At 40.4% G+C, this 16,085-nt stretch overlaps 3 protein-coding genes and 1 long non-coding RNA gene across 6 annotated transcripts in view; 2 read left to right on the top strand and 2 right to left on the bottom strand.

Moving 5' to 3' along the window:
• Positions 1–179: 179 nt before the first annotated feature.
• On the bottom strand, positions 180–2,415 carry LOC122631630 (ATPase WRNIP1-like). Its single transcript, XM_043817567.1, has 4 exons — positions 2,117–2,415; positions 1,494–2,030; positions 629–1,412; positions 180–555 (listed from the first exon to the last, which is right to left on the bottom strand). Exons 2-4 carry the CDS (start codon positions 1,716–1,718, stop codon positions 377–379), a joined length of 1,188 nt encoding a protein of 395 aa, XP_043673502.1. The 5' UTR covers positions 1,719–2,030; positions 2,117–2,415; the 3' UTR covers positions 180–376.
• Positions 2,416–2,680: 265 nt separating this feature from the next.
• Positions 2,681–4,877, top strand: LOC122631622 (uncharacterized protein At4g17910-like). Its single transcript, XM_043817556.1, has 2 exons — positions 2,681–2,827; positions 2,889–4,877. The coding sequence occupies exon 2, from the start codon at positions 2,925–2,927 to the stop codon at positions 4,551–4,553; it is 1,629 nt and encodes a 542-aa protein (XP_043673491.1). The 5' UTR covers positions 2,681–2,827; positions 2,889–2,924; the 3' UTR covers positions 4,554–4,877.
• On the bottom strand, positions 4,771–8,704 carry LOC122631620 (EGF domain-specific O-linked N-acetylglucosamine transferase). Of its 2 annotated transcripts, none has more exons than XM_043817553.1 (10): positions 7,499–8,704; positions 7,042–7,248; positions 6,822–6,970; positions 6,567–6,730; positions 6,275–6,392; positions 6,047–6,200; positions 5,768–5,968; positions 5,537–5,670; positions 5,315–5,417; positions 4,771–5,226 (listed from the first exon to the last, which is right to left on the bottom strand). In XM_043817553.1, exons 1-10 carry the CDS (start codon positions 7,685–7,687, stop codon positions 4,975–4,977), a joined length of 1,671 nt encoding a protein of 556 aa, XP_043673488.1. In that variant the 5' UTR covers positions 7,688–8,704; the 3' UTR covers positions 4,771–4,974. The 2 variants fall into 2 exon arrangements, with proteins under 2 accessions (XP_043673488.1, XP_043673487.1); XM_043817552.1 differs by having other exon boundaries at positions 6,275–6,395; positions 7,499–8,703.
• LOC122631643 overlaps positions 5,618–16,085 on the top strand; it is a 40,276-nt gene continuing 29,808 nt past the window's right edge. Inside the window, exons 1-2 of one of the 2 annotated variants that reach the window (XR_006327752.1) lie at positions 5,618–5,748; positions 9,885–10,120. This is a non-coding gene — a long non-coding RNA (uncharacterized LOC122631643). Of the gene's footprint in view, positions 5,749–7,975; positions 8,032–9,884; positions 10,121–16,085 lie in introns of those variants that run through there. The other variant, XR_006327751.1, reaches the window with a different exon arrangement.

The following is a 16,085-nucleotide window of genomic DNA, read 5'->3' as shown; positions in this document are numbered from 1 at the left end:
CGATTCTCGAAACTGCCATCTAGTGTACAAATATCGGAAATATTTTAACTAACCTTATGACGATAATAGTTCTGCGCATGCGCACTTCGGACTTCGTCATATATCTTCGGCATACGATCGTTGTATATTCATAATATTCATAATTATTTATATTAGCCTAAGATGAAAGTCAACGGGAATTCAAAGTATATAAAATATATTTTATTTTTTATAGTATAATATAATATAGAAAAATTAACGTAGCACACAAAATGATCGTCGTTGATCTTTGTGTTATAAATTAACCTATCATAGACTCTCTGATACAAGAGTTCTATTAGTTTCTTGTATCTATAAAAATTCTTGATCCTATAAAAAATAATTTAAACATGACGCGTTAAACATCTGGCTGTGATTCTTTGGTTTCATTAATAACTTTTTGAGCTGCCTTTAGGGCATTATAAATCAGACGTGATTTTGGTGCTTTGGTTAAGTAAATTACACATTGTCCTAACATTACATCGCTTTCAGGCATACCGATCATTTGGCAAGCACTCAATGTATCGACAGCTAAACCTAATGAAGAATTATTTTTACTATTCTATATATTATAATATATATAAAGTATTACAATTTATCAACATGTTACCTAAAGCATCTGGATCAGCTAGACCAATATCTTCGCTCGATATTCTGATTAAACGTCTAGCGATATCCACAGGATCTTCTTTAGCAGCCATTATTCTAGCTAACCAATATAAAGACGCATTTGGTTTGCCTGCACAAATTGATTTGTGCAAAGCAGAGTACAAATGATGCGTCTGTTCATTTTTATTGTCCGCTTGCATGTATATATGTATTAAACCTTGTTTGATATCTTCGAGACCTATAGTAGGTGTTTTATCATACGATAAATTTTTTGCACGAATTGCAAATTCTAAACCACTTAATGCAACTTGTGCATTTCCATCACATATTTCAGCTAACCATTCCAATGTGTCGCTATGAATTATAAATTTTGAGACATTGTCAGAATTCTGTAAATTATGGATTCTACCATCCATACAATGTATGCTTTTCTTAAGTATTTCAATTATATCTTTGGTTGATAATTTACTTAATGAAAATATACGGCAACGACTTAGCAGTGCTGAATTCAAACTGTACGAAGGATTTTCTATTGTTGCTCCAATAAGAATAAATGTTCCAGCTTCTATGTGTGGCAAGAATATATCTTGTTGAAGTTTATTGAAACGATGAATGTTATCCATAAAGACAATTGTTCTATGACCAAATTTTAATAAATTCTCTGCTGTCTTTACAGCTGTTTTAACTTCTCCAACACCACATGTCGTTGCGACTAATTTTACAATATGCGTTTTATCTTGGAATTTTTCTTTGGTTAGTTGTATTATAATATTGACTAAAGATTTCTGAAAAATATTTTATCAGATTTACTTACAGAAATCAAAATATATTATTTAAGAATTTGATCTTTCAGAAAGTCAAAGTACCTTACCACAGCCAGGTGGTCCCCACAATATCATACTAGGAATTTCTCCTATTTCCAAGAAATTTCGCAATACTGTATTAGGTCCAATCACGTGTTTTTGGCCCATGTAAGAAGTAAAATTTACAGGCTTCATTCTTTCTACTAGTGAAACATGATCTTTAACAGGTATCTCATTTTGTTTGGACCTTTGTGATTTTTTCGAAGATATATAACCTTGTTTCGACATAACGTTGACTTACTTTATAAATACTTCACTTGTATCAAAATAATGTGTTTTGAATTTCTTCAAAGGGATAATTATTTTTTTATTTCGCATATAAAATTTTATTAACGATATTTTTTATTAAAGATATCTAATTCGATTAAAAATAACCAATTTCATTCAACAATATTTCGGTATTTTCATACCACGTTTCAAAATATATATATATACACACATATCACTATCATTATACGTCAACATTACTTTGTATAAACATTATTTACACTAATACGCCTATTTCATCAATGTAGATCATATACCTCACTCACTCGTAACCTATAAATCGAGTTGGTACATAACAAAAATTTTTGTACGTAGTAAAGATAATAACGGATTTAACAAAAGCGAGAAAAATCATATACCAAATTACATTTCTCCGAAGACGAATTAAGTCTATTAATCGTATAAAATTTATTTTTCTGTTTTAGTTAAATTTATACAAACAACTAAAGCGTATTTGACTTGCCATTATTTCGATACTGCTTACGTGACTACACTCTCTTATACGGTTATTTACTTTATATTATTTACAAATTAAAAGAAAGTCAAACAGAACCTCTTAAATAATAGAGAAAAGAAATTTGACCTTTCTTATTAAAATCTTTCTTAACAAATACAAATCCATACAAATCTGTACAAATCTGTATTCACGACTCAATGGTGATTCTACTCTAAATTACGTGTTCTGAGGTAAAAATTACATATTGCGCAGTCTTCACGTTTCGAAAAAGAAATCTTCGATTTTCGAATATAGAGGAAAACCAATTTGATATTTTTCAAAGAAAATACAGCTTTTCCAAAAATTCGTAAAAGTTATCTCCTCGTTTAAACGTTCGTCTTTAAAATGAAAATTATTTAATTCGGTCAAGAATTACGCTTGGATTCATTGATGACGTAATACATTATAAAACCAGGGGCGTTGAACAGCCTTGATGCCACTATCGCCACCATGCGTTAAATAATGGAGATACATGTGTGTTTATGCAGCATATCATCGAATTATTGTATACGTTTTTCTCAATTTCGTTTAATGTCATGCTGTTCAGAAGAATCAAAGCGTTTCATCGAAAATTGTAAGTTCGTATTTTTAATATTACCTTTTATATAATCTTTATATATGCTGAACTTCTTTAGAAATTTGGGTACAAAGAAATCAATGATTTTATAAACATGGAGTCTTCGCGAGATAAGGAGCACTACCGGTTGGAACAAGAAGCGTTTGTTTCAAATCATGGAGGGACAACGTCGCAAGAGGTTGTTCACGTTATTTTACCAAATATATGCGGTGTACTTTTAACAATAACTACTTTAGGGCTTTATGGAAAGTACTTACATAGAAATGTAAAAATTGTCATAGAATTCATGTTAACTGTCGTTCCATGCATTTTGTGTTGTACTATATTATCAGAATACGTTAGCAACGTATGCGTTTTTATGATCATCCTTTCTTTCATAAATATTATGTTAATGAGAATCAAAGTACATGCACTAACGAGTTGTATATTAAGGCCTGTAAAAGGGAAAAGGCCGTTTGTAACAAATTTTCGAGCTCTTTCCAATATCATTACGGTGATATGTATATTAGCCGTAGACTTTCGTATATTTCCAAGAAAGTTTGCCAAAACCGAAGTATTTGGTTATAGTTTAATGGATACCGGTGTTGGTATATTTATAATAGCTAATGCTTTAGTCTCGCCAGAGGCTAGAGATTTCAGTAGTCAATCAAAATTAGGTTTCTTTAGTACGCTATCAAGGAATCTGAAAAGACCTCTAAAGAGTTCTATTCCGTTATTATTGTTAGGGTGTGGAAAATTCTTAGCTATAGAAGTTTTAGGTTATCAAAGACATATTACCGAATACGGAGTTCATTGGAATTTCTTTATAACATTGGCATTTGTCAAATTATTTACTAGAACAATAACAAGTACGATAAACTCGAGGTATTCTTTACTTTCTGGTATATGGATTTTGGCTATGCACGAATATATCTTAACTAATAATGGTTTGAAAGATTGGATTTTAAGCAATGAACCAAGAGTTGATTTTATTACAGCGAATAGAGAAGGTCTCATGTCTATGCCAGGTTACGTAGGATTATATCTAATCGGTGTTGCGGTTGGGAGATTGATACACTGCACTTATCTAAATTTAAATTTAGGTACTACTTTATATCCTAGAAAAAATATTCATATTACAATCTTTGGATATGATTTAGACGCAAGTTACAACGAATCGATGATACTGTGCGTAAAATTATCATTGATAGCAGCCCAGGCATGTGCCGCGACGTTATTTTGCGACAAATACTTCAGGATATCAAGAAGATTAGCCAATGCAGGTTATTGTTCATGGATAGTTACATTATGCACTATGATACTTACGCTCTTATTACTCATCGAAGTAGTAACGGATATATTGATTTATGCAACAACGGATCATAAAATCGTAGATAATAAAAATGACAAGGTATTAGAAAAAATGGGCGAAGTTAAACATAAAAGACACAAAGCCGGTTTTAAAACTAGAAAAGAAAATAAGCAGGATATAAAGCAAGAGAGTTCGCAGGATTTACCCGTTGATAGTCCGATTAAGAGAACTTTAGAAATTTTTGAGGCTGTGAATTATAACGGACTTATTTTTTTCTTGTCGTGTAACATGTTAACAGGTGTCATTAATTTACTCTTATCAACGTTATACATTGGAAAAAATACAGCTCTTCAGATAATGATCGCATATATGGCTGTAAATATATTTTTCATTTTAATATTATACAGATGCCAAGTGCAAGTCAAAATGTAAAACGTATAAAGTTAACGTAATGAAATTTGCGTATGATGTGCGTTATACGATGAAAAAGATGTATACCACGTATATCGTCAATACTCATCGACGTCGTATAAAATAATGTCTTCTATAACCCAACGACAGAAAATTTACTTCTGTAATATATAGTTAATTACGATCAACGACCCGACCATAGTTAATAAATTAGTTGAAAAAAATAATCACTGCCAGGTGCAATGCACAGACATATCGAGAAACGTCTCATATTTATTTCTTTTTTATCAAAACAAATATGTATGTACATCGGTATAAAAATAAGTAAAATAGTTTAACTGGTAACGAAGCGTTTCCTTTGTGTATTTGTAATTACAGTGTTCGTCGACGATATACCCGTTGTTTAGTATTTTTTATTAGGAAATCGATCTTCCTAAATTCGTCATAATTCGTCCTTGGATCGAGTGTCACGCTTATGTTGTACTTTGGACGCATTCTCCTCCGATGACGTTTCAACGAGTATTCTACTATCTTTCTTCTTCGTTTTTTGAACCATATTGTTGCTTAAGAAATCTTTGAAAGCGTTATGATGTTTCACGTGAGTACTAGCTAAAGAAACAATGCGTAGGAATTCTTTAACCTCAAAATGATAATTCGTAAATTTGGCATGAGCTCCACCGTCGGGATGTGTACCCTGTACGAAAACAAAATTGTAGGTTAATAATAGTAGTTATCGACAAAAGATTACGTCAACGAGAGCAACGAAGATTTCGATCACTCACAGGATCTTGTTGAATTAATTTCGAATTGTCTTCCCACGTAAAATATTTGATACCTCGTAATCTCGCAAGATCTTTGTAACAACTGGGATCCTCGCAATTGTATCTACAAAAAAAAAAAAAAAAAACGTATCAAAACGTGATAAATGTATACGTTCCTACGCGTTGTTTGCTATATCGATAATTCTCGAATATCGATTTGATACGTATCGATATAGTCCTCACATCTCAAAAACAGCAGCCCAGTCAGGTAGAAACAAAAGATGAGTAAGGCCCGCTCCGTGTATACCGATGAATATATCGGTATTTCTTGTGATTTGAAGTTGTTTTTTGAAAGATACTTTCTTGTTATAAACAACCTGGAAAATACGCGTAGAAGTTAGTTGTATACGCTCGCTCGTAAGGATACGTAGATCCTCTGTCATCTCGGTACACAGGTTAGAAATTTATTCGTACTTTTCGAACTTCGTATTCTTTATTTTCTTTCAAAGCTCGTACTAATTCTTCCTCGTTTAAAATTTTTCTGTATTGGGTGTCTCTGCTGAGCAAGGTTACACGTATTTTCTCATTTTTTCTTTCGAGTAGAGGTATTTTGAGTCTGTGTAACACGTGATCTCCGAAAGCTTTAAACAAGCCACTCTTCTCGCAGCCATAAATCTGAAAAACGAAACGATAAGTCGTTAATGGCGATACTTCGTATGACGTTGATATTTATCGAAAAGGTAATACGCGTACGAGAGGCGTGTTGTAATAAAGTCCAAATATCATTCGTGGTAGTAATGGAAATACGAGATTCCGGAAGCAAACTGTTTCACCGCGAAACGTTTTAAGATCCCACAGTGGATTGCTCGTGAAAGCTTCGAACGTATCTTGAAAGGCCGATCGATAACTGAAAATAAAACGAACGAGACGTTACAGTTTCTCTAGAAGTGGTAGTTTTTGTTTTATGCCGATGTCAATTACCTGTAGCTTTCCCAGATCATTATATGATTGTCCGTACTAAAAGCGGTTGGATGCGAAAGATTGACGTGCAACGACGCGTACAGATTGAAGAAGTCGCAAAAATGATGATACATGTTTACTACTAAAACAATTTGTCTTTCGTAGAACGTTAGAGAGAAAAGGAGAAAAGTCAAAAGAACGAGAGAAAGAAGAGGAGAAAAGGAAAATGAAAGGAGAGAGGACGAAAGCGTGGAAACGAATGTAACGTATTTAAGTATGTTAAAATTCGAATAATAAATCGACGAATGCTTACTGGCATCTATTTTCATTATGTACGTAGGTTTTTCTATAACGATATCGCAATCGCCTTCGACGATCGGACGTCGATGAAACCTACGAAAATTTCGTAACTCCGGTCCCCAGGATTGCAGCGGGCTGATGTGATCCGCGTGTTCTCGTAGCTTCTTTTCGTTCAGCCTAAATTTGACAGAACGATGTTTTGCCGTTCCTGTTAAATCCTTGGTTAAATCAAACGAATTACTTTTAGAAACGCTAAACGTTCCCTTACGTGCAATAACCACCGATTTGGCCTTCCTTCAAAACATCCATTTTGTATCTTATAGGTTCCTTTCTGTACAGAAGATCCGTGAAATTTAATAGAACGTTTCTAGCTCTGCAGAATCTCATATGTTCGGAGCACTCCAACGACGAGTCGTCCTTAGACAAACGAGATACGATCGAAATTTTCCTCGGGAAAGATATTTCAGCCGAAACGTACAAATACTTACGGCAAAAAGAGGCTCGCACATCACGATCATTTCCCTTCTTTGATCTCGCACGTAGCCAAAATCTCCTTGTGCATAAAACGTGTCTAATTGCGCCTTCTTCGTTGCTACCCATCCTTTGTGATCACCCGGACAATGAGGAACGGAAAAGGAATTTTCTTCCTTACATTCGGTCTCGTAACCCCAGCACGCTTTGGCGTTAAAACTGTCCTGTGACGATAACTTTCAAATATTTCTCTGTATTAATAAACTTGGAGACGCGCGAAATTTCGAAAAGTACAATGCGTGACGATTTTACTGGCGATATTACGAGAAATGATCTTGTCTAAATGTTACGACAAGAATGGAAATGGAAACAAAACAAAACAAAGCAAGAGAAAAAATATAAAAAGAAAAAAAAAATTAAATTAAATTAAAAAATAAAAAAAAAAAAGAAAAGAAGGAAAAAAAAAACGCTTACCTTATACGGACAGGACGTATCGTTTCGGCACTTTTCGGCCACCGTGGGAAAAGAATGAAAGTAGTATCTCATATGACTCGCCGGTAAATTAATGTCCGTGTAATTGGCGTTTGCGAGGGCGACGAGAAAGAGAAGAACGACGATCGAATTCGTCGAGGACGAAAATAGTAGTAACGTTGTTGGCGTCATCGTGGCACGTACTGCTATAAGCAAGGAGGAAATCCTTCCAAGAGGTCTTTTCTATACTGCCGTCTTTGCACGAAGCCGCGCGGCGTGAATGAAAAAGGAAGCCACCTGTGTAAGTGGGTGTACGACGAGCTCACCCACGGCGTTCGGTCACCACGAACACACGTATGTACGCAACGCACGTGCGCGCGCGCGCGCATTCACGCCGCATGCACGCACAACACGACGAATACGACCACGACGATGACGACGACGACGACGACGACGACGACGATAACGACGACGATGAAGAAGAAGAAGAAGAAGACGCGTTCAGATTTTTAACGGCCAGCGAAGAAAGACAAAAGGTGCGGACTTACATCATCCGTTACAGAATACGATACCGGTTATCCTTGAAAATTTCTCGAGAGGAAGGTATACAGAAGGAGGAAGCCTTTTCCTTTTATTTTCGAACAAGTGTATCTCGCCGACCAACGTGTTACCGTATATCTCTCACGTACTCCGTCGATAACGTAGAACGAGGATGCGACAAGTGTATATACACGAGGATGGATACCTTCCCTCTCTTCGATCGTCGAGAAATAATAGGAGATCGCGTATTGAATTTTAATTAACTCGTTCGAATAAAAGCTTCTCGGTCACGAACTGATCGGCTCTTGCGATCACCACGAGAGACGCTTCGACGCATTTGATTTTTCTCGGCTCGCGTACGATCAGCTGTCTAGTAGCGTTTTCCCCACGAAGAATATGGCACCTTGCACATTGCACCTTTCTATCGATTCGAAATAATTTCTTTTACACGTTTGATTTCTTCTCGATTTTATCGCTAGGTTAACTCGAAGATTCACTCATTTTTATACGCGTCGTTCGGTTGGTAGATCGCTAGAAACATTCTTCCCAGCGAAGAGATTCTCACTTTTCCGTTGAAACTCGTTTGAATCGTCGATCCGTGACGACACTCTCTTTGTGTTTCCAGACGAGAAACCTGCTCTTCTCAAGGGGTCGATCCCTTTCTAAAGCTTATAAAGATCCCTCTGTGAAGTTCACATCGGTCTTTCTTGAAAGTTATCTTCTCGTCGTAACGCGGTATGATCTCGACCGTAAACGATAACGTAGAAATCTAGAACGACGCTTTTCGATCGTCGATACATCGGTAATCCTACTTACCGACACGTCGGTAATGCAGAATTCGCGTAGAAATGATACCGATGGTAGATACAAAGGTTTCTGGCGGGAAGATGGTCGAAATCGACTTTGCCTTTTCGTAAGGATCGTCGAGAGTGGGTAGCAAATCGATACTACGAACGTATTTCATCGTATCTTTTTTCACGAATAGAAAATATTTATTATCGTTTTATTGAACTATGTTACAGAAGATTTATCAGCTTCGTAAAAATATAATTTCGAAGGAGTACTCGTTCGAAACGATAGGATATTTTTCGTGAGAAGAAATCATACTTTACATGTACTTAGCCAAGGTGCTTTACCGGTTTGACGCGTCCCTTCCTTTAGCGGAAGACGCTCTCGTCGAAGGGAATTTGCGCGTATGGAAATTCAATAGGGGCATAGGAGAAGCGAGGTAGTCGGTAAGGAATCATCCTGCCACACGGTGGCTATTGTCTAACGTCAATGTCGAGTGATGGCTTCCGTTATATGCGCTGTACTCTTACGTAAAGTAAACGTAAGTCTCTCGAGTCTCGATAAAGCCTACAGGACGCACCCTATGCTAATTCGCTTGGAATACGTCAAAAATGATTTCGACGTATACGGTAGAGGAGGTTCGATCGTCTTTCGAGGCGTGGTCGACGCAGATCCTATCTTCGCAGTTTATACGATTTTACACGTTGAAGAAGGAGAGAGAGAGAGAGAGAGAGAGAGAGAGAGAGAGAGAGAGAGAGAGAGAGAGAGAGAACGATTTAAATCTAAGGGTCTCCACGCTCGCGAGTCGGAGAACACGTCGAGTCCCACACTCGGTTAAGCATGAGTCGCGTTGCGTAATCTGGAAGACTCGTGTATCAGCTGCAACGCGCTCGTTCGTTTCTTCGTTGCAGGTGTCTTTCTCGAGTTCGAGATATATCGTTTCGATGCAATTAAGAACACCTTTGGAAGAGATCGTATTGTACATTGTTCGAAAAACAACGATCGTTTCTCGACTTATGCAAAAGATTTTGTACCGAACGCGATCGCTTATCTGTTTCAGGTGCAACGCTCGGGAAAGGATCGAACGTGTGCATCGAGATATCGTTGGTCCGTCCCGCGGGCTAATCACGATGATCCACAAATCAATGCTAATCGATGCGAGAGAATCGAGATATCGAACACGAGCGACAATGGTTCATGGATACCTTCGGACACAACCTGCCGTGGCGTGACCCGGAAACAGATCTCACCGAACTAGCTCGATGTTACATCCACATGAACGTGTAGTACGGGCAAGTAAGTGTGCGCGTACGTTTATACGAACGGTATCGATGGAGGACACGACGGTGAGCTTGACCACGGATTGCCGCGGATAGATCGAGAGAACGATCTACATCGATCACGATCACGTCACCCTCGGCCCGACCCTCAACCTGGCCCGATACCGCAACGGTACCTCCTCTTCGATGCTATTTATATCGACGTGACCAACTTGATATTTCTTATTGCGAACGTTTTGTCGCCGTGGTTCGTTAGGCTGCTCATCGCTCTTCCATCGTTCTTCCATCGATCCGAAACGAAAATGAAACTATAATAAACGAAACGAAACGAAACGAAACCAGACGAGTGTGTTGGATTCTTCGAAGGAAAACGTTACGAGCTCGATAGTTCGCCGGATTCGTGCGTAGGTACATACACACGTGTATACGTATAGATACTCGTAGAAACCGAATATCGTAAAGAGAAGGATAGATAAATATCTGTTATTGCAGCTCCGATATCCCTTTAAAAGTTCGAGCGATAAATTTCGTGGCGAGCCGAGTGGAGGCAGTCGTAAAGAGAAGGTGGACGTGCCCGTGCATTTTAAGGATCTCGATTAAAAATATTCCATATTCCGGAAACGAGAACGGCTCGGTGCTCGGGCTTGTTCTTCTAGCTGTCTCCCGAGAATTGGTCAACGTCTCGATCACCGTGACGAGAGAGAGAGAGAGAGAGAGAGAGAGAGAGAGAGAGAGAGAGAGAAGAAAAGAGAGCGCGACGTGTAAGATTAAATGTAAGCTCTGGAGATCGGTGTAACGTGCGACGTCCCGCCGCGGTGGCGCCTCGTGTCACACACCGCAAAACGTGGGCCAACCTACGCGAAAATCAGTTCTATAATATTCTCCCTTGGCATAGGTTAGACCACGTAGACTAAGAGAGTCCTCTTTCTCTTCGTCTATCCTCTCGAAAAGATAGGAGAAAACGCGTGGAGGCGTTGATCGTGAGCTCTTGCGAGCGCACGCGCGTGCCACCGTCGCGGACATCTTGCAAAACGAGAACGTGCTAGAGGCACCCACGCTACCTCGAAAAAAAGCTCTCCGCCTTTTTCCTCTTCCGTTCTGCCATTCTTTCTCTTCTCCCGTATCCCGCAAAAGTATCAAAAGAACGACTACCGGCCACCTTCGAATAGTTTGTTCTTTGGTATCAACCTGCAAGCCGCAAAAAACCGAGCCGTCGTATATTCTCTTGGATCTACCTGCGTCTTTTCTCTCTCTCTCTCTCTCTCTCTCTCTGTCTCTCTATTTCTCTCTTTCTCTCTTTCTTTCTTTTTCCTCTCTACCCACGCGGTACATTTGAATACGTACACAGATGTAAATTATAGCGATTCTCGTCCTTTCCTGGTAGATAAAACCCCGTGCTATCGGGCGAAAGGAAAAGAAAGAGAAGGAGAGACAATGCGCGTGCTTCGTAGATCTCCCTGACACAAAGGCCTTCCCTCGAATCGACGTTGCGAAAGTAATAATTAAATCTGGAAAGTTTGCGGTAGCAGATAAACCTGGAGATTAGGTCGAACGAAAAGACGAAGCGAAAGAAGAAACGTTCGAGGAATATAAATATTACGTTCGTCGCAATAGCAATCAACGTTCTCTATTAGCCACGCTAGGATTCTCGATCGAGACACCGCCGGAAAATCGCCTATGGGCGTTAGAAGAGAGCTCGCTGAAGAAATACCATCTCACACGCTAATATCTCGTTAGCGACGCTAGACTAATCGCTTAATTAATAGATGATAGATGCTTGCAATTCCGCGGATCGGGCTACGGATTCCCGCACGCAGCTCGTTACCGCGTGCTCGATTAATTACAGACCTTGGACGATTAAATGCAAATTGCATTCGGTGATTTGTCGCGTCCGAGAACGCATGAGGGATCGTTCGATACAGTAGAACGAGTAACAACGCTTATGAGAACAGTTTTTAAACGGTTTCGAATCGGTTTTCTTTCGAACAGGAAACACGGCTCCCTGCCGAATTTATTCTCTCGCTCGTCGTCCAGGTCAAAGGGTTACTGACGGTTCCTGACGGCGGCCGAGAGCACAGGAAAGAAACCGCAAAGCTTAAAATATCGCATGGGGGCTCGCCAAGTGGGTTTAAGGTTTCCTCGCGAAGCGAGCCAAGTACGAACACGGAGAATCCTTAAACTCAAGAATCTTGCTCTCTCTCCTGCCTTCGAAAATTCTCGAGTAAAAGTTTTCGTCGAAAAATTATTTTCGTTCGATAGTAAAGTTTCCCCTAGTAAAACGAGTCACCCACGGAATTGTATTCCGCGTTGTATATCTCGTACATGCGCTTTTCATGTTCTTCGTCGGTGACGTAACGATCCGAGATTCAATGGCACCGTAACGCGTACGTTCGTTTCTCCCGACGGACGGCAAAAACAAGTCGTTAATCGCGACGGGTCACACGTTCGAGATGAATTACGCGAGAAGGCGCGAAACTTGGTGAGCGTAGGTACGCGCACGTATGTGCAAGTACATATGTGTGTGTAAACATATAAACGTAGAAATATACGGATTCGTTTATAGAATTAAGTGACAGGTATAGTTGACGTTCGAGGTAAAGCGTACTATTACTTGTCTCGCATCACGCGTATTAGCATTTGCGAAGCATAGATAGAATCGGGAGAAAGAGAGACAGAGATCGAGAGCAACGCATTAGAACTAATTTTCCATCGTAACGATGCGTTTACGGCTGACATTTACTCGTGCGCGCGCACGCATTCTCTCTCTCTCTCTTTCTCTTTTCCCAAGTGAATTCTTAACGACCTGTCACTTTCATTGCCGGACATTTAACATAAATATGGACGCGAAACGTCGCCTGGGACTCGCATCGAGTAAAAGTAAACGTATTGTGACGTTTCTATCGTGGACAGAGAGAGAGAGAGAGAGAGAGAGAGAGTCTTGCAAAGGCGAACGATAATAATAATATCGTGAGGTCGAGGTGCAAAACCGCAAAAGTCTTCGTGTCTACCGGACGAATTCTTGGCTCGTGTTTCCATGAAAAAGATGGAAAAAAAGAAAGAAAGAAAGAAAACAGAGAAGAGGGACCGACCGATAACCGTTTTATCGCGATAAATGCGAACGTTGGAATTTCGACAGGAACGCGGATTACGAGCGCGAGTAGCTCGATACTCTCCGCAAAGAAGAAGAAGAAGAAGAAGAAGAGGAAGAAGAAGAAGAAGAAGAAGAAAAAGAAGAAAACGAAGAGGAGAATAAAGAGAAAGAAGAGGAAGATCGGGATAACAAAGCTGCCGCCCGTTAAACTCGTATTCCTTGGCGTGTGCGTTTCTACACGTATATACTCGTACGCGTGAGCTTCTGTCGCGATCGTAAACGCAAGGTAGTAATTGAAATATTAATGAGATGCCAGGCAAGACGGTAGCTACGTATATAAGAGACGCGTAAGCTCTATAAACCGAAAGAGAGGCTTGGTCGTATTAACGTCTTCTCTTTCTCGTTTCGTGTCTGGTGTAAAACGAGAGAAATAAGGACAATGTGAACGACCACGGCAACGAGTAAGGAACTCATCGCGAACCGTTAACGAATTATTGTCACCTCTCGCGCCAATTATGGCCGTACCATAAGTCAAGAGTTTGTCGTATCTAACATCTCAGGAGTCGAGCGTTTATATCACCGTAGTACATAACAAGCGCATTAAAAGGCTCCCGCGTGAAAGCAGCTTAAGAGTCTTGATACCAAAGAGAACGAGGATACTTTCTAAGGAGGATATTTTAATCGTAAAGATTAAGCCTTGAACGCTACTCGACCGGTTGGATCATCAACGCCCGTTTAGATTTTTCGTGATCGTTAAAATAGCTTTTTAGACGGCGTAGATAAAATCGATTTTCATCCAACACAGGCAGGCAACAGTTGCGATTTCGTTGAAGTTCGTTTTTCGCCAGCGACATCGACGACGACGACGACGACGACGACGACGACGACAACTTGTCCCGCGGGGTTCACGATTCGACCTGGGCTGCGACCTCGGCGTCGTAAATTCCGCGTCATAGTGCTTGTCACCGGTTTAACTTTTTACGAGCTACGCTACGCTCGTATTCACGGTCCGCCCGAGATATACCCACTGTCGTGGACCCTTGGTCCGAGCGCGAGTTAAAAGGACTTCTTCGAGGACAGGACAGCGTGACAGCGAGCATCTTCCACGGCTGCGATCCTATTCTTGGACTTTGAAGGATACTTTGCGAGAACCGCCGTACGATTCGTCTTAGAAACTTGCTATTGTATTTGGAAATTCGTGGGGAAAGAACATCACGCTTTTTCGTTTCGTCGGTGTTTGCGATCGCTCACGACTCCTTCTCCTAGCTCGTTATTATTGTGATAGTTCTCGTATATATTATAATCTCGTATATTACATCGTATATGTGTAAATACGCTTTCGGCTACATAGTCGTATTGGAATTTGCGTTGTAAAATATTCCTGTAGTAAAAGTGTTTGCTCGACTTTACGAAAAAACCTTCCGTGGTAAATATTTACGGTGAAGAACGACGACGACAAGTAAAGAGAAGGACGAGGGCGCTCAATAAAATTGAAAAAAATCGAAGATATAAGACGCGCAGGTAGGAGGGCCTTCTAGAAGTTCTAACGTCTCTATAATCTATTGAGCCTCCTCGTAAAGTGGATCTCGACACGCGGCCTGGTCCGTTCCGATGTTCTCTTCAACAACCGATGCTGAATGCGAGACTTCCAGCAAGGAGACTTTTTCCGTGGGTGTTGACCGGCGAGAGTGCATGTTATATGTTTATTCTACGAAACTCGCTATTGCCACCGCTATTGTTGTCCTCCGAGAAGCGTGACCGTAAAATCGCGGAATTGGAAGTTGGGGAAAAATTGGAGTAGATGTTTTTTAATACATCCTCGAGATTGCGAGGGAGAGCCCCTGACGGACGACAACCGTGCGTACAGTTACGTTCGAAGGGACACCATTCGATCGGTGCTTTTTTAAAAATCATTGAAATCACATCCGCATAAATTTCATGGAGAATGTTTAGCGATCGAGAAACGACGATAGACGTAAAGCGCGATACCGCGTAAAAAATATAATCGATGCGTTCGCATTCGATTTTCTAAGAACGACGTGGACGGTATCTAAGGCAGTCAGAAGCAGCATTTTAGGTTAGCATACGAATGTATAAATGTTTAATCACGAGCAACGATAGGAGCTTGTAGAACGATCGCATGAATCGCGCAGGTGCGGTCTGACTCGCGAACCGTATGAGAATTCGCGTTTCTCCCCTCCCGTAGCCCTCCCTACGTCCCTCGGTCTATCCTCCGCTCTCTCACAGTTTCTCCGGCAGCTAGGAAGGCAAAGTACCGATTCGCACACTTCTCGCGTTTCCATAAAGAGACGAAGAAAGTGGCGTGCATTCCTTGGTGGCCGGTGTGGTCTATTGCTCGCGCGCGCACGTTTGCTCGCGTGCACTCGCGAGCGAGCAAAGATCTCTTGATAGGGAGACTATCGGAGGAGGAGGAGGAGGAGGAGAAAGAAGAAAAAAGAAAAAAGAAGAAGAAGAAGAAGAAAGGGAAGGACACACCTGCGAAGTAAGTTCTGGCGTGGGCGTTAACCCGATAGCAAATGTCACCGTTGTATATCCTTCGAGGACATTTCCTTTGCAGATTCGATCATCCGGGGATCGGCCGTCGCCCTTCTCCGACGAAGCGGCTAGAACTCGAAACTCGAACTTCTCTCTCCTTTCGAACCTGACTCGAGTCTGACTCGAACCTGACTCGAACCCTGACTCGGCAAAAGTCTTCGAAGGTCTTCGTTCGAGCGAACGTCCACGTCGACGAACATACGTATACCTACCTACGTCTCCTCGTCTCGTCGCATCTTATTTAAAATCGCGCACATTTTTTCCAACGTTCTTATCTTGTCGTAGAAAAGAAATGGGAATATCGTCGTAATAAATATAGCACATAGTTGGCGGT

The sequence above is a fragment of the Vespula pensylvanica genome, chromosome 9 (assembly GCF_014466175.1).
Source record: "Vespula pensylvanica isolate Volc-1 chromosome 9, ASM1446617v1, whole genome shotgun sequence".
NCBI classification, from domain to species: domain Eukaryota; kingdom Metazoa; phylum Arthropoda; class Insecta; order Hymenoptera; family Vespidae; genus Vespula; species Vespula pensylvanica.
This window is presented reverse-complemented; position numbering and strand designations above follow the sequence as displayed.